The sequence below is a fragment of the Poromitra crassiceps genome (genome assembly GCF_964638095.1).
Source record: "Poromitra crassiceps genome assembly, chromosome: 14".
NCBI lineage: Eukaryota > Metazoa > Chordata > Actinopteri > Beryciformes > Melamphaidae > Poromitra > Poromitra crassiceps.
Window position 1 is genome coordinate 42,990,966 of NC_139633.1, and position 18,488 is coordinate 43,009,453.

The following is an 18,488-nucleotide window of genomic DNA, read 5'->3' on the forward strand; positions in this document are numbered from 1 at the left end:
ATCATCACTTCCTGGGCAAAAGTTGGTGCGGTGCACAATTGCCCAACCGTGATGTCACTCAGGCAGTTCTGATGTCCTCAGTGATGTCACTCGAGCAACTCTTAATACTATAAATGGAGAACCGATGGCACACAGTCGCACAATGGCTGTAATGTCAATTGGAGAGATCGCACAGTTGTTCAACTGTGATGTCACTCGAGCACTTGTGATGTCATCAGTGATGTCACACGAGCAACTGAGATTGAAGGGCAGATGGCGCACTTCAACTGTGATGTCACGGGCACTCTCCAGAGTCTCCACGCTAGGATTTCTAGTATAAAAAAAAAATACTAATCTAAACTTGATCCTGTTCTACATACTCCGTCCGGTACAGTAGGTGGCGGTATGCACCTTAAAGGTGGTATTGCAATTGGCCAAAAAAAAGAAGAAGAAGAAGGAAAAAAAAAAAGATTCCACGTCGACTCAATGCGAATGACGTCATTGCGCCGTTCTGCGTGGAGCAGTCTTGTGTCAGAACCTTATTTAACAGATCGGGTCAGACGGAGACACATCTTCCTGCACAGTGCTTTCTGCTCAGAGGCTGAGAGAGAGACCCTGATCTAACCTGCCTCTCTCTCTCTCTCTCTCTCTCTCTCCGCTCTTCTGTGTGTCAACATGGCTGCCCCCGGGAGCACAAACACGAACACGGAACCGTGGGGAGGCTTTGATGACAACCTCATCCAGGTAGCTAGCTAACATGCTAACTGCAGGGTTCCTACGCAGTTGTGGAAAGTATTCGATCTTTTCCGGGTCTTCTTGGATAGTTTTGGGATGCAGGGGGAGGTGGGTCTGTAAAGGCTGGGGTTCATAATTCTAGCTTTGATGTTATTGTAACGTTATAGTTCAGATAAGAGGGGTGCTCTCAGCATGCATTATATCAAATAGCCTGCACCAAAATCATATGCAGTCAACAACATACTGCCTGGAAAAAAATGTGTAGTAGTAACCCTGCCAATCATCATCTCACTTCTTCTGATATTTGTGGCTGTGAAGAACAATCTTCATCTATACAGTGATATGAGTATGACCTAGTTAGCAAGATATCTGCCTCATATTCAACAACAGACATCTTCAAAACATATCAAGGTCTGGAAATGTATGGAAGGTTTTAATAGAAAATGTCTAGGAAGGAACCCTGCAACTGCTAACCTGTTAACTGACATGCTAACTCACATGTTAACTAGTCCATGCAGAATAAGAGTAATGGTGTAATAACGTTATTGCATTCTGAACCATGTTTTAAGTCTGTATCATGACTGGTTTGACACTTCAGACTTTTCCACTAAAAACTAGGGATGCACCGATATGAAGAGTTTGGCCGATACAATAACCGTATTAACACTGCTGTTGTGGTCGATAAGGATATTTACCTATGTTGATCTCTATAAAAACTAGGGGTGGGAATCACCAGATGCCCCACGATATGATATTATCATGATGCGTACGTCACGATATGATAGTATTGCGATACTGAGATATGTTAGTATTGCGATATATATTGAGTATTGCGATATTGAGATATATATTGTGATTTATTACCTTTTTTCAACTGCAAATTATGTCCCCAAAGAAAAAAAACGTTGTCAACATCTGTTTTATCTAATGACATTAAGCTTCCAGTCTGTTCATCTCACTTTAATCATTTTTATTGCAGCAAAATGGGATTGTCCAAGCAGACAGACTGACCAACACTGTCATAAAAACCTGTCGTAGATGTTGCATGATGCACTTGACAATTTGTATAATGAAAGATCACAATACTTGGCATTCGTGCGATATGATATATTGCCACACAAAATATTGCGATACTATGCTGTATAGATTTCCCCCCACCCTAATAAAAACAAGTTTCTATGATAATCAAATTTTGTACATACAGAAAAACACACATAAACACTGAATTTGAAAAAAGTAATGTCTTTATTTGCAAAATATTTGGAAAAGCCCATAAATCATAGATTTACAGCATTGTTTCCTCTCAATATGAAGATTTTGTCTACTATAATATAGTACTTTAATACTGATAATAACCATTATTAATATTGCTGACTGTTATTTTGCTCATTGGACCGATACCGATGTATAAAAAATAACTAACATCAGCATCCCTGGTAAAAACAAATCTGTTCAGATAAATATTCAGATGCTCACAGCAGCACGTGCAGAACAGACTGTACAGGAAGGTGATCTAATAATAATGTCAATAAAAAACAGCGCAGAAAAGATTTAAGGCAATATAGCTCAAAAACTATGAAGATACATGTAACTAGCCTGACATCACCTCGTCTCTCAAACCAGACTACGGTCTTACTTTATTTGTTTATTTGGGAGGGACAAAGCATAATTAATGAACACGTTGAAACATATAAAATGATACAAGTGTAAAAAATGCCAGATTTAGCACAAGGCTAGTTTCCACCTGTAGTCTGCACTTCAGATCATTACAAGGCCAAAGGAAGGGGGGGGGGGGTGGACGCTTCAGACCGGAAGGAAGTTCGATGATATTGGACCAATCACGACACATGTAAACATAACAGGCAGGCGATTGTGGAAATGAGCAGATGATGGACCATTTGGACCAACTTTCCCCTCCAGGAAGTACAGACGGGTAGGCGGGAAGGTTTGCAAATTGCAGGAGCCAACGTGTCTGTTTTAAGAGACTAGACATCGCCACACCAATTGACAGGGTAAACAACAGTGATGTCATCATGTAAACAACAGTGATGTCATCATGTAAACAACAGTGATGTCATCATGTAAACAACAGTGATGTCATAAACAAAGAGGTTCTACCCTCTCCATAACGTGTGTGTGTGTGTGTGTGTGTGTCGTCAGGGCTCTGGAGGCTCTGCGGTGATTGACATGGAGAACATGGATGACACGTCTGGCTCCAGCTTCGAGGACATGGGAGAGATGCACCAGCGCCTGACAGAGGAGGAGGAGGGGCCAGAGGAGGCCGCCGCCCCCGAGGAACCCGCAGGGGGCGACGGAGAGTTCCTTGGCATGACGGGGTTAAAGGGCCAGCTGGGGCGCCAGGTGGCCGATGAGGTGAGAGACGAGGGACGGGGCTAAAGGAAGAGGTGATAGACGAGGGGCGGGGTCAGACATGAGGGGCGGGGCTAAAGGATCGGAAACGGAACAGAGTGCACTTGCATCATCAACTATGCCTGGAGTTTATCGTCGCCCGTTTGTTGTCTATGTGGTTCAGAACGGTTGGCTTTCACACTCGCAAGTGTTCCGTGCCTGGGCACGCCAAAGCCTCCGCAGACCACCTTTTCAAGTGGATCCTGTCACGGTTCCGCAGGCGCAGAACGGAACGGTACGCAACGTTCACACTCGTCAAATGTTCTGAAACTGGGGTCAATTTGGGGACAAGTGGGCTCAGGAACGGTACCGGCCGGGGCGCCAGTGAGAAAGCACCCTTAAAGTCCGTGTGTCGATGTTGAATGTAGGGAGACAGCCAGGAAATAATAGGATACAGGTAACGTTATTCTCTTCAATGCTCCATCCCCGCACTGCTCAGTCAGGCTACACACTCCAAATGACTCTTAATTTTGCAGCCTCCCTCAGGGTCATTTGCAGATTTTGCACAGTTCCTATTTCAAAATTTATCTTCTGTATTACAAATTCGCTCTGAATAATTTAATAAACGTATCTGTCTTAAGGGCAGTTTAGAGTACAGCGATTAATGATCGCCCGATGAGCAACGCTGAACGTTAATTACCACCTAAATACCTGGTAGTTAGTCGGGTTAATAATTGGTAAATACCGGCTAAATACCTCGTTATTACCGGGTAAATACCTGGCCATTGTTAGGTAAATACCTGGTAATTTTCAAACAAACTGGCATAAGCCAGCAGCGAGCACACTCACCGGTGTTTTCAAAGTTTCGGTGCACGGCACAGGAGATATTTGGTAGGAGAGAGAGAGCCAGCACACAAAAATGTCCTTTCGTATGGTTTATTCCAGCTTAGCACCAGGTACAGCACACACACGGACGTTTCAGCCTAACGGCCTTCTTCAGCGTGTTCCAAATACCTGGTAATTACCTGGTAAATATCTGAAGCCCCTTTTAGACTGGTCAAAAATCCCACTAATATCCTCAAACTAGTGTCATTTTCTTCAGTCTAAAGGTTTCCAAGCCGGGCCGTTTAGCCGATAGAGCAACCCTGCAAGTGAGGTGGGTTTTTACGCGCCGGCTCTGCTCCCGCTGGCGATATAAATCTTGCCGGTGGTCCAACCCATGATTTTCCAACCCTGATTCTCATCCACCTGAGTTGCCGCCCCTTTTCCAGCATGAGTCAGTGAGAGATTCAGGGATTCCCACAGCCTGAAATTCGACTTTCTTAACGGTTAATTATTTTACTTTGACGGAATATGCAGAAAAAAAAGCATCTCTCATGCACGAGTGCACCCCACAGCCCATCAAGTCAGCCAGAGTAAGTAGGTTGTCCGCTTTAGCGCTCTCAAAAATAAAACCCTCATTGTAACGTTAAACATTTTGAGTCATGCTTTACAGCCATTTTATGTAATCTTAACATCAAATCGAGTATTTTGATACGTTTGCTGTTTCATTTGTTGAAACACCTTTTTCTCCTCCAACGTGCATCAGTCAGGCTATTTACTTGTTTAAATTACATTAGTTTGAAATTTCTACCCCGGAAGTATGGGATTTCAAGATAATAACTCCCCTACTCCCCCTGTACCCTTTCCCAGTTCCTCGCAACTCCAAGCCTATTCCCATTATGTCACAAGCATTTTCCTACCAATATGGCGCTACAATACACACAGCTCATTGGCTGTTTGTGTCACTTGACCTGTTAATCACCTGTTAATTGATTACAATCGCCTGTTATTTTCCTACCAAGATGGCCATGTGGTGATGTAACACAATACTATCAATAAACGCCACTATAATCATAAAAGGAAGGAAATGGCATTGTGATGCTGTAAATCATTCCCAACCTATTTCATACTAAGGAGCCCTAATTTAGTTCACATTGGGGCAATGGACCCACATATGATGAGATTTGGTCTCTCAGATGCAAATCTATTTAAAAAAGAAAAATGATGTAGCCTAGATAATGATTTTGTCCAGACTTCCATATATATTAGGTTGAAAGACAACAGAGAATGCTGGAATCCTGTCAAGGACCACTGGTGGTCACCGGACCCCACATTGAGAACCACTCAACCACTTTGATTGTGCAGAGAGAAGAGAGAGAGGAGGACTCTTCTGTGCCCCTTTTTCACTCATGCACCTAGTCTAGCAGATGTCAAACAGAAACAAAAAAAGAGGGAAACTAAACTAAAGCAGCCTACAGCCTAAAATGTATCTTCCTGCTTCACTTTTGACGGGGAGGAGAAGGCAGGTGAAGTGACACTCACCTCCGACTTATAGGCTACTCGGCTGCTGCACTGACGCTGCACTGACTGACGCTCTGCCCGTCTGTGACAAGCGGCTTGTCCAGTCGTATGCAGCGGTTCGCGCAAACAGATGCGGGATTCCCGCAATCCTGTACCCAATTTCAGACACTGATTGTACAGAAAAGGGGGGGGGGGCACCTGGGCGCACACCAGCGATTTTTGTTTGTGTTTGTTTGTTGTTGTTTTGTGAGGGCTACAGAGCGCCCCCTGCAGGAGGCTGTTTCTCCTGAGCCGCTGGGGTCTGGGAGGAGGGAGGGGCAGAATGTTCTGCGCCCCGCAGCAGCTCTGCGCTCGAGAGGAAAAGCAGAGGTGCACTACACTTTTTGACAAGAATCATGAAAAAGGGAGAAACGAAAATTAAAAAGGGAGTTCATGGCGGTGTATATGACAAGCTGGACAAGGGAATAACGTAGAGAAATCTCCCATTGTGATTACATGAGCGTGTTGAGAGCGGGGGGTTTGTCCTGACTGTTGTGCTGTGCTGCGATAACGAGCCTCCCGTCACCAGGCTCTTTTAACGATCCTTACATACACTACATGGGAGTCAATGGAGTCAATTTCTAGTTCGCCACTGAATGACCAAATTGATATAACTTTCAACCATTTTGAGCAACGCTGTTTCCATACAGGCCACCAACGTTGGCTAGTTGTTGATATTTATAAAGATTTTGGAGCTCTCATAACTTTGTCTTGTGATGTTTTGGGGAAACTGCGGGGAAACTGTCATGGCGTCGATTTCCGGAAAACAAATCCTGAGCTGAGCACAGCCAAAGAGTATAGTGAGACAAGAGGAGACTGGTAAGTCCCCCTTTAACTCTTTAATTGATAGTATTAATTGTCGTGTGTGTGTGCGTGCCTGTGTGTACGTGTGTATGTGTTTGTGTGTGTGTATGTAGGTGTGGCAGGCAGGGAAGCGGCAGGCCTCCAAGGCGTTCAACCTGTACGCCAACATCGACATCCTGAGGCCCTACTTTGACGTGGAGCCAGCACAGGTCCGCAGCAGGTAGGACACACACACACACACACACACACACCTGTCTGTCTGAGGGATGGGTATTGATCAAAGATTTTATTGATACCATGACGTTATCGATTCAGCTTATCGGACCGATTGTTTATCGATTCCTGATCAATTTTATGTGTAGATAAAATTGAGCCTCCACAGGTTTACAGGGTCAACACAGCTGTTTCATTATCTGTTGAGTCTGAACACAGTGTAGAATGTCTGCCTAATAACATTTGAACATCTTAAAATAAATTAAATTATAGCACTCCTTTTTTATTATTATTTTTCTGATTCCCCCCCCCCCCCCCCCCATTTTCTCCCCAATTGTACTTGGCCAATTTGTCCCCCTGCTGCCCCGGTCGCTGCTCCACCCTCTGCTGATCTGGGGAGAGCCGTAGACTAGCACCATGCTTCCTCCGACGCAGTTGCCAGTCGCTTCTTTTCACCTGACAGGCAGGACGTAGCACGTGGGAGGATCACGCTATTCCCACCAGTTCACTTCCACTCCGACCAGGTGCCCCGACCGACCAGAAGAGGTGCTAGTGCAGCGACCAGGACACATACCCCCAATCTGGCTTCCCACCCGCAGACATCAGCCAATTGTGCCTGTATGCCCGCCCGACCAAGCCGGAGGTAGCACGGGCGTGCGAACCTGCGACCTGCGGGAATCTACCGCTACACTACTCGGACGCCTCAAATTACATTACAATACAATACTATGATGGCAGCAGGGTCTGTCTCTCTGTCCTTCGCGTATCTCGAGAACCGTTGGTCGGCTCGACTTCAAACTTAGGGAGTGCGCTTAGGGGAACCTGACCGAGTGCAGTGCGAGAATTTTTTGAAAGAAATGCACCCATGGGGGGAACTACAGCGATATTTAACATTTTCATTGTGATATCATCAGTGATGTCAAGGGGGATGGGAACGGGAACTGCACTACGGGTACTACCCCAATCGGGGGGCGGTGAAGAGTGGGAGAGCAGGATGTATGAATGGGGAAGGGGAATGGGTAAGATGTACCCATGGGGGGGTGGGGGTGAATGGGGAGCAACATATTTTAAATGTTGAATGATAATTGAATCTTAGTTCAAATTGATTAAATGAGTGGGTGGGTGGTGTCTGTCTATCAGTCACAATTTGTCACAAAAGTATCTGGGGTCCCTAGACTTTTGTGATGTCAAAGTGGGATCACAAGCCAAAAAAGGTTGGGAACCACTAACTGCGCTAACGACTCTCCAATTATGCGCCATCCTGCAACTGTGCGCCTTTGGCTCATAATTTACGTCACAATTACTCGAGTGACATCACAACTGCCTGAGTGACATCACAGTTGAGCAATTTGCCAATGTGCCAAGTTTTTGCTAAATTGGCTAAGTGGGTGGTGGTGTATGTCTGTGGCAGTGCCCCCCCCCCCCCCCCCCCCGGCTTTCCTCTGATGATGCGGAAGTGAAGTGAAAAAGCTGTAGTTCCTCGAATGGCCACTTGGGGGTCTGTGGCTGTAGCCATGTTAAAATGCCCGACTTTGTAACAGGATTAAACATCTTTCCATTTAGGGGCAAAACACGGTTTTGGTCTATAAAGCTAATTTCACCTTTTCATAACAACTGTAGGGGCGTCATTCTTTATATAACTCGCCCGTTTGGAGTAAAATAGATGATAGAAAAGGGGGTGATTGACAGATCATGGACCAATAGCAGGCGGAGCTGCGGCTCTGGGAAACCCCCATCTCACGTGAGCTGCGTAAGGACTCAACCCATTCCCTCCCACTCTGCTGACGTAAAATCAAGATGGTGATGGCCACCACTTCAACTCCAAACGGGAGACCAAAATCAATGGGACAGCTCTGTCCATATTTTTAAGTTAGTGGTTGTGGTTGGCAGCGGTGTGGTTCAGTCACAATTGTGATGTCATTAGTGATGATGTCATCAGTGATGTCACTTAAGCAACTATGATGTCATCAGTGTCCTAGGGCCCTGTTTACATGGCACCGCTTCCTGCATTAAACGGCAAACTTTTTTAGCGTTAATGGCTTCCTGTTACACAGGAACAGCGTTCTTGGGGCCTGAACATGCAAAGAAGTGAAAACCGGTCCCAGAGTGGAACTCTGTAAAGTGATAACGCCGCCCCTCACTGTCACTGTGTAAAGTGATAACACTGCCCTCACTGTCACCGTGTAAAGTGATAACGCCGCCCTCACTGTCACCGTATAAAGTGATAACGCCGCCCCTCACTGTCACTGTGTAAAGTGATAACGCCGCCCTCACTGTCACCATGTAAAGTGATAACACCGCCCCTCACTGTCACTGTGTAAAGTGATAACGCCGCCCTCACTGTCACCATGTAAAGTGATAACACCACCCCTCACTGTCACTGTGTAAAGTGATAACGCCGCCCCTCACTGTCACCATGTAAAGTGATAACACCGCCCCTCACTGTCACTGTGTAAAGTGATAACGCCGCCCCTCACTGTCACCATGTAAAGTGATAACGCCGCCCTCACTGTCACCGTATAAAGTGATAACGCCGCCCCTCACTGTCACCGTGTAAAGTGATAACACCACCCCTCACTGTCACTGTGTAAAGTGATAACACCACCCCTCACTGTCACTGTGTAAAGTGATAACACCACCCCTCACTGTCACTGTGTAAAGTGATAACACCACCCCTCACTGTCACCATGTAAAGTGATAACACCACCCCTCACTGTCACCGTGTAAAGTGATAACACCACCCCTCACTGTCACTGTGTAAAGTGATAACACCACCCCTCACTGTCACCATGTAAAGTGATAACACCACCCCTCACTGTCACCGTGTAAAGTGATAACGCCACCCCTCACTGTCACTGTGTAAAGTGATAACACCGCCCCTCACTGTCACCGTGTAAAGTGATAACACCGCCCCTCACTGTCACCGTGTAAAGTGATAACGCCGCCCCTCACTGTCACTGTGTAAAGTGATAACGCCGCCCCTCACTGTCACCGTGTAAAGTGATAACGCCGCCCCTCACTGTCACCGTGCAAAGTGATAACGCCGCCCCTCACTGTCACCGTGTAAAGTGATAACGCCGCCCTCACTGTCACCGTGTAAAGTGATAACGCCGCCCCTCACTGTCACCGTGTAAAGTGATAACGCCGCCCCTCACTGTCACTGTGTAAAGTGATAACGCCGCCCCTCACTGTCACTGTGTAAAGTGATAACGCCGCCCCTCACTGTCACTGTGTAAAGTGATAACGCCGCCCCTCACTGTCACCGTGTAAAGTGATAACGCCGCCCCTCACTGTCACTGTGTAAAGTGAGAACGCCGCCCCTCACTGTCACTGTGTAAAGTGATAACGCCGCCCCTCACTGTCACTGTGTAAAGTGATAACGCCGCCCCTCACTGTCACCGTGTAAAGTGATAACGCCGCCCCTCACTGTCACCGTGCAAAGTGATAACGCCGCCCCTCACTGTCACCGTGTAAAGTGATAACGCCGCCCCTCACTGTCACCGTGTAAAGTGATAACGCCGCCCTCACTGTCACCGTGTAAAGTGATAACGCCGCCCCTCACTGTCACTGTGTAAAGTGATAACGCCGCCCCTCACTGTCACTGTGTAAAGTGATAACGCCGCCCCTCACGGTCACTGTGTAAAGTGATAACGCCGCCCCTCACTGTCACTGTGTAAAGTGATAACGCCGCCCTCACTGTCACCGTGTAAGGTGATAACGCCGCCCCTCACTGTCACCGTGCAAAGTGATAACACCACCCCTCACTGTCACTGTGTAAAGTGATAACGCCGCCCCTCACTGTCACCGTGTAAAGTGATAACGCCGCCCCTCACTGTCACTGTGTAAAGTGATAACACCACCCCTCACTGTCACCGTGTAAAGTGATAACGCCGCCCCTCACTGTCACCGTGTAAAGTGATAACACCACCCCTCACTGTCACCATGTAAAGTGATAACGCCGCCCCTCACTGTCACCACGCCACCCTCACTGTCACCGTGTAAAGTGATAACGCCGCCCCTCACTGTCACCGTGTAAAGTGATAACACCACCCTCACTGTCACCGTGTAAAGTGATAACGCCGCCCTCACTGTCACTGTGTAAAGTGATAACGCCGCCCTCACTGTCACCATGTAAAGTGATAACGCCGCCCCTCACTGTCACCGTGTAAAGTGATAACGCCGCCCCTCACTGTCACCGCGTAAAGTGATAACACCACCCCTCACTGTCACCGTGTAAAGTGATAACGCCGCCCTCACTGTCACAGTGTAAAGTGATAACACCACCCCTCACTGTCACAGTGTAAAGTGATAACACCGCCGCTCACTGTCACCGTGTAAAGTGATAACGCCGCCCCTCACTGTCACCGTGTAAAGTGATAACACCACCCCTCACTGTCACCGTGTAAAGTGATAACACCACCCCTCACTGTCACCATGTAAAGTGATAACACCACCCCTCACTGTCACCATGTAAAGTGATAACGCCACCCCTCACTGTCACTGTGTAAAGTGATAACACCACCCCTCACTGTCACTGTGTAAATTGATAACGCCACCCCTCACTGTCACCGTGTAAAGTGATAACGCCGCCCATCACTGTCACTGTGTAAAGTGATAACACCACCCCTCACTGTCACCGTGTAAAGTGATAACACCACCCCTCACTGTCACCATGTAAAGTGATAACACCGCCCTCACTGTCACCGTGTAAAGTGATAACACCGCCCTCACTGTCACCGTGTAAAGTGATAACGCCACCCCTCACTGTCACTGTGTAAAGTGATAACACCGCCCTCACTGTCACTGTGTAAAGTGATAACACCGTCCTCACTGTCACCGTGTAAAGTGATAACGCCACCCCTCACTGTCACCGTGTAAAGTGATAACACCGCCCTCACTGTCACTGTGTAAAGTGATAACACCACCCCTCACTGTCACTGTGTAAAGTGATAACACCGCCCCTCACTGTCACTGTGTAAAGTGATAACACCGCCCCTCACTGTCACTGTGTAAAGTGATAACGCCACCCCTCACTGTCACCGTGTAAAGTGATAACACCGCCCCTCACTGTCACTGTGTAAAGTGATAACACCACCCCTCACTGTCACTGTGTAAAGTGATAACACCGCCCCTCACTGTCACCGTGTAAAGTGATAACACCGCCCCTCACTGTCACTGTGTAAAGTGATAACACCGCCCCTCACTGTCACTGTGTAAAGTGATAACACCGCCCCTCACTGTCACTGTGTAAAGTGATAACACCGCCACTCACTGTCACCGTGTAAAGTGATAACACCACCCCTCACTGTCACTGTGTAAAGTGATAACACCGCCCCTCACTGTCACTGTGTAAAGTGATAACACCGCCCCTCACTGTCACTGTGTAAAGTGATAACACCGCCCCTCACTGTCACTGTGTAAAGTGATAACACCGCCCCTCACTGTCACCATGTAAAGTGATAACACCGCCCCTCACTGTCACTGTGTAAAGTGATAACACCGCCCCTCACTGTCACCATGTAAAGTGATAACACCACCCCTCACTGTCACTGTGTAAAGTGATAACACCGCCCCTCACTGTCACTGTGTAAAGTGATAACACCGCCCCTCACTGTCACCGTGTAAAGTGATAACACCGCCCCTCACTGTCACTGTGTAAAGTGATAACGCCGCCCTCACTGTCACCATGTAAAGTGATAACGCCGCCCTCACTGTCACTGTGTAAAGTGATAACACCACCCCTCACTGTCACCATGTAAAGTGATAACACCACCCCTCACTGTCACTGTGTAAAGTGATAACACCGCCCCTCACTGTCACTGTGTAAAGTGATAACACCGCCCCTCACTGTCACCGTGTAAAGTGATAACACCGCCCCTCACTGTCACTGTGTAAAGTGATAACGCCGCCCTCACTGTCACCATGTAAAGTGATAACGCCGCCCTCACTGTCACTGTGTAAAGTGATAACACCGCCCCTCACTGTCACCGTGTAAAGTGATAACACCGCCCCTCACTGTCACCATGTAAAGTGATAACACCGCCCCTCACTGTCACTGTGTAAAGTGATAACACCGCCCCTCACTGTCACCATGTAAAGTGATAACACCGCCCCTCACTGTCACTGTGTAAAGTGATAACACCGCCCCTCACTGTCACCATGTAAAGTGATAACACCGCCACTCACTGTCACCATGTAAAGTGATAACACCGCCCCTCACTGTCACTGTGTAAAGTGATAACACCGCCCCTCACTGTCACCATGTAAAGTGATAACACCGCCCCTCACTGTCACCGTGTAAAGTGATAACACCGCCCCTCACTGTCACCATGTAAAGTGATAACACCGCCCCTCACTGTCACCGTGTAAAGTGATAACACCGCCCCTCACTGTCACCATGTAAAGTGATAACACCACCCTCACTGTCACTGTGTAAAGTGATAACACCGCCCCTCACTGTCACCGTGTAAAGTGATAACACCGCCCCTCACTGTCACCATGTAAAGTGATAACACCGCCCCTCACTGTCACTGTGTAAAGTGATAACACCGCCCCTCACTGTCACCATGTAAAGTGATAACACCGCCCCTCACTGTCACCATGTAAAGTGATAACACCGCCCCTCACTGTCACCGTGTAAAGTGATAACACCGCCCCTCACTGTCACCATGTAAAGTGATAACACCACCCCTCACTGTCACTGTGTAAAGTGATAACACCGCCCCTCACTGTCACTGTGTAAAGTGATAACACCGCCCCTCACTGTCACCATGTAAAGTGATAACACCGCCCCTCACTGTCACCGTGTAAAGTGATAACACCGCCCCTCACTGTCACTGTGTAAAGTGATAACACCACCCCTCACTGTCACTGTGTAAAGTGATAACACCGCCCCTCACTGTCACTGTGTAAAGTGATAACACCGCCCCTCACTGTCACTGTGTAAAGTGATAACACCGCCCCTCACTGTCACCGTGTAAAGTGATAACACCGCCCTCACTGTCACCATGTAAAGTGACGAAAAGCAATTCAGGTGACGACACAGCCCCCCTTCACCATGGAAGACAATGATAGACAATATAGGAGCACTGGACTAGCCCAATACAGCCTTATGGCACAGGCACAATGAATTTGCTAAACACACATAATCTGCGTTAAGTGCCCGCTATTAACGTCACGCATATTAATTAATCACTCCCACATTAAATAATTGAAGACAACTCAACGGCCAGATTTATTTCCTCAAGTCCCAATTGTGCTGCAAAGAAAACAGGTCTTTTTGATGGGGCTTTACTGGGTTTTTATTCTGTAATAATGGACCAATCTGGAGCAGTTTATCACCATTCATGACTTCTGTGTCACTCTATCGCGTGGGAAATTCATGTAAAGTTTAATCCTATAAAGCTAAATCAAGCCTGTTAGAAACAGACAGAATAGAGAAAGCTAGGCGTTTTTATCTTCCAAATAAAAACAGTAATTTATAACTGGGTAGAACTGTCGACTCACTACGGGGTTAAAATTGACTTTTACTTGTCTTGTTTCGGATCACACACACCCAAAAAGGTTGCAACATGCATCAAAATAAGGCTATTAGTTTATTTAATTGCCATTATTGTAAAGGTTTTAACCAGAAGTTTACGTGTTATTCTGGCTCACTTGACGCTGCTCTGAGTTTCTTGCGGCTTCAGTCTGCACGCAAATCGTTATCACAAACACTGTGTATAAACGCAAAATCAAAGGCGAGAACGCAACGACAGTTTGCCCTTTTATACAGAGACCGTTGTCTTCTAAACATGGCCTTAGTTCAAATGGGCTAAGTGGGCTCTGTGGTGGTAGTGTCTGTCTGTCGCGTGAGATGCCTTAAAGCTAATTTATACTAACTGCGGAGTGTCCGGTGTTCGTGGAGCGGAGGCTCTGTGCGGCGAGCGCGGCGCTCCGCACAGGCTCTGTGGAGGGACTGCACGGAGCTCCGCACTCCTCTCAAAAAATGTAACTCCGCGGAGCCTCCGCCGCGAACTCGTGCAGTCAATTCCGAGGCTATGATTGGCTAATGTTTGTTATGGTTTGTATAGGGAAGAAGCCTCCACAAACTGACCAAGTGACCGGTAAAATCAGTGCAAAATGAACGGGTTTGAGCATCGCCTGGCAGAAGAAGTACAGACATACAGAAATGTGTATGATTCATCCACCCGAGACTACAAAGACCTACAGATTACTAATAATTCGTGGAGGGAAATTGGTAGAGTTTTGTCAACAGATCCTGACATCTGCAAACAAAAGTGGAAGAAACGTCGGGACAAATTTGTGAAAGCCAAAAAATAGGTGAAAGGAAAGAGTGGGGATGGCGGTGGGAAAATAATTCCTCCCATCTTAAACAAGCTGCCTTGGCTCAGTGTTTTTGGGAAAAAAGTCTGAATAGCCTACAATTTACTACGTCAATAAAAACTTGATTTGAGATCGAAAAAATGAAATGCAAAGTACAAAAACAAGAAGACAACAAACTTACTTGCTAAAAACAAACTGAAAATAGCCTACAATTGCACTAGGATTGATTATTCGCCGATATAAATCAGGATCACACACGGAAGAACTGATGTGACATTTGCATTCCTGCTAAAAACACAACGGGAGCCTGGAGGGGGATTCTCCGCTCTCTGCAGACGCTGCACTGATACCGTATTTACCATAAAAGATGTGCCTCTGCGGAGAGAACGGTCTTGCCGTGAACACCGCGGACACCGGACACTCCGCAGTCAGTATAAATTTGCTTTTAGTATGCATACATTTGCATAAACTGTTGGAGCTACAGATGAGACCGGAAATATGACCCATCTAAAATCATGTGACTCATGTCACATGTTACACAGTCTAGCCTGAGCCCAGTACAGTAGCCTACAACGACGCTGGGCGCTGGGCTCCACTGCAACAGCATTTCATGTCGGAAGGCTGAATTAGCAACAGGCGGACACCGGAACTAGGTCAGAGACGGGTCCTGAGTTCCATGGTTTAGATCAAAGGTCAAAGTCATATTATTTCCGATGTATCTTGCACATTCTGTGGCTGGCCGAGTAGTAATATATTGTCATGTCTTTGTGTCATTATTAATAAACAAGATTAATTCTGTTATTTCCGTTATTTTCTTTATATCTTTTTTTTTATACTGCTATTTCAACGGCGAGTGGCTTGTGTTTTCCCCCTAAAAGGGGGCGAGACCACGTGCCGCCTACAAAATGACGTATTGCCGATGTATCGTATGGGCAAAACACACCGGTACAGGAAGTGACTGGAAGATGGGGTGTCTCACTTTGATATCTCTCTGTCTCTGTCCACTGTCTCTGTCCACTGTCTCTGTCCACTGTCTCTGTCCACTGTCTCTGTCCACTGTCTCCTGAGACACTGTCTCTGTCCACTGTCTCTGTCCACTGTCTCTGTCCTCCTGTCTCCTGAGACACTGTCTCTGTCCATTCCCAACGTGTGTATTCTCTCCCTCCAGACTGTTGGAGTCGATGCTTCCTGTCCGCATGATCAACTTCCCTCAGGTAGGATCCACTTCCTGTCTGCTCCCTCTGGCCACCATGAGCAGACTGCTCACCAGCTGGAGACACATTTTGACATTATTAACTTCTTATTAACTGTGTGCGTGGATGTGTGTGTGCGTGTGTGTGTGTGTGTGCGTGTGCGCGCGTGTGTGGATGTGTGTGCGTGTGTGTGCGTGTGTGCGTGTGCGCGCGTGTGTGTGTGTGCGCGTGTGTGTGTGTGTGTGTGTGTGTGTGTATGCGTGTTTCCTCTGCAGAAGATAGCAGGAGAGCTGTATGGTCCCATGATGCTGGTGTTCACGCTGGTGGCCATCCTGCTGCATGGCATGAAGACCTCCGGAACCGTCATCGTAAGACTCAACACGCCTTCCACACGCCTTCAACTAGGTTACAGGAGCTGCCAGAGGTGGAAGGAGTACTGCCAAATCCTACTCAAGTACAAATACTGTTACTTTAGTGAAAATTAACTCAAGTACTTGTACTGTACTTGAGTAGTTGTACTTGAGTACTTTCCACCTCTGGGGGCTACTGTGTGTAAAAGGCAAGGGAGTTGGCATGGAGTGTCTGTGACCTGAACTTAATAGTCCTACAGTATGTCACAGTTTTTATGCCACTACTTTGATGCGCTGCTAAGAAGTGTTGTATTTGTAAACTGACTCACCAGTCACACAAAAAGACGTCGCAGATATATTTTATACTTGTGATACGAATAAACTGTGCCTGCCTGTTGAGAAATCGGTTCCGGGCGTCCTCATTTGTCGAGGGGGAAATGTGAAAATATATTCAAGAATGTTTACAGGAAATAAATAAGAAAGCACTGAAATAATTTGGGAAGTTGATTTTATTTATTCTTTTCAATCAAACAAACTGAACAACTGAGAGTTTATATATCATTATTGCAATTCATTCACAACTGAGATGCTAGGCTACGGCACATTGGGGGACGGGGGGGTTCCTGTATCATAAAGGGGGGCCTGAAAAAGGCAGTGCTGTAATGTTGCGTGTGTGTGTGTGTGTGTGTGTGTGTCTGTGTGTCTGTGTGTCTGTGTATGTGTGCCTGTGTGTGTGTGCCTGCATGCGTGTGTTGCAGAGGGAGGGCACTCTGATGGGAACAGCCATTGGAACGTGTTTTGGCTACTGGCTCGGCGTTTCCTCCTTCATCTACTTCCTGTCTTACCTAGTCAACGCCCAGATCACCATGCTGCAGATGCTGTCCCTGCTGGTGAGTCAGTGCACTACAGTCCACATTAGACTCTCGTGTCTATTTTAGGGACCTGAGAAACCCGGAAAATAAAATAATCTCCCCTGCTGCACACACAGGAGAGGGGCATTTGTAGCAATCAGTGACCTAGAGTTGCGCGATCTTGACCTCAGTCAGATCGTCCAATCGCCACCCTTTACTTTGACATCGCCAATGCACGATGAGGCCATTTACACCTGCCGTTAACATGCGTTTTCTGTGATCAGATTGCAATCAGATTGTGCTCAGTGGCCTGACACAGACGCTCCTCCTCCAATCAGTGGCCTGACACAGACGCTCCTCCTCCAATCAGTGGCCTGACACAGACGCTCCTCCTCCAATCAGTGGCCTGACACAGACGCTCCTCCTCCAATCAGTGGCCTGACACAGACGCTCTTCCTCCAATCAGTGGCCTGACACAGACGCTCCTCCAATCAGTGGCCTGACACAGACGCTCCTCCTCCAATCAGTGGCCTGACACAGACGCTCTTCCTCCAATCAGTGGCCTGACACAGACGCTCCTCCTCCAATCAGTGGCCTGACACAGACGCTCCTCCTCCAATCAGTGGCCTGACACAGACGCTCTTCCTCCAATCAGTGGCCTGACACAGACGCTCCTCCTCCAATCAGTGGCCTGACACAGACGCTCCTCCTCCAATCAGTGGCCTGACACAGACGCTCCTCCTCCAATCAGTGGCCTGACACAGACACTCCTCCAATCAGTGGCCTGACACAGACGCTCCTCCTCCAATCAGTGGCCTGACACAGACGCTCCTCCTCCAATCAGTGGCCTGACACAGACGCTCCTCCTCTCCATCACTGGTGCGGTGCCTTGACCTACCGTACTGTACATAAACTGCAACAAACTCCGGGCCGATGAACAATGGCATGTTCATCACTCCAACTCCAGACGATACAAGAGCTGGACAGGTCTTCTTATCTGAGTGTTAGAGGGTAGACGAACAGAACATGATCTTACTTTTCCATCTCTCCCGTGGAACACCTCCTCCTCCCCTCGTCCCATCAGAGGGCAGCGTTGTTCTGAGCTGGCGTGAGCGCTGATGGATCCTGACTGTCCGTATGCAAGTAGGTGAGCGCTCTTGAGTTCACCACTGCCTTCACTTCGGTCACCAGTGTTTTGCATCATTTCCTCAAATGTCAGAGAAGCTCTTCCAAGTATTTTTCGGACGCAGATTTTGACAGATCTGACGAGACGTTCATCCCGCCCCACCATGCAGCTCCACTATATA

At 47.4% G+C, this 18,488-nt stretch overlaps 1 protein-coding gene across 1 annotated transcript in view; it reads left to right on the forward strand.

Moving 5' to 3' along the window:
* Positions 1 to 493: 493 nt before the first annotated feature.
* yipf3 (Yip1 domain family, member 3) overlaps positions 494 to 18,488 on the forward strand; it is a 37,043-nt gene continuing 19,048 nt past the window's right edge. The window contains exons 1-6 of the mRNA XM_083650977.1: positions 494 to 723; positions 2,875 to 3,087; positions 6,363 to 6,469; positions 15,956 to 16,001; positions 16,256 to 16,348; positions 17,089 to 17,220. Of these exons, the coding sequence (XP_083507103.1) occupies positions 655 to 723; positions 2,875 to 3,087; positions 6,363 to 6,469; positions 15,956 to 16,001; positions 16,256 to 16,348; positions 17,089 to 17,220 (660 nt within the window). The 5' untranslated portion in view covers positions 494 to 654. The remainder of the gene's footprint in view (positions 724 to 2,874; positions 3,088 to 6,362; positions 6,470 to 15,955; positions 16,002 to 16,255; positions 16,349 to 17,088; positions 17,221 to 18,488) is intronic.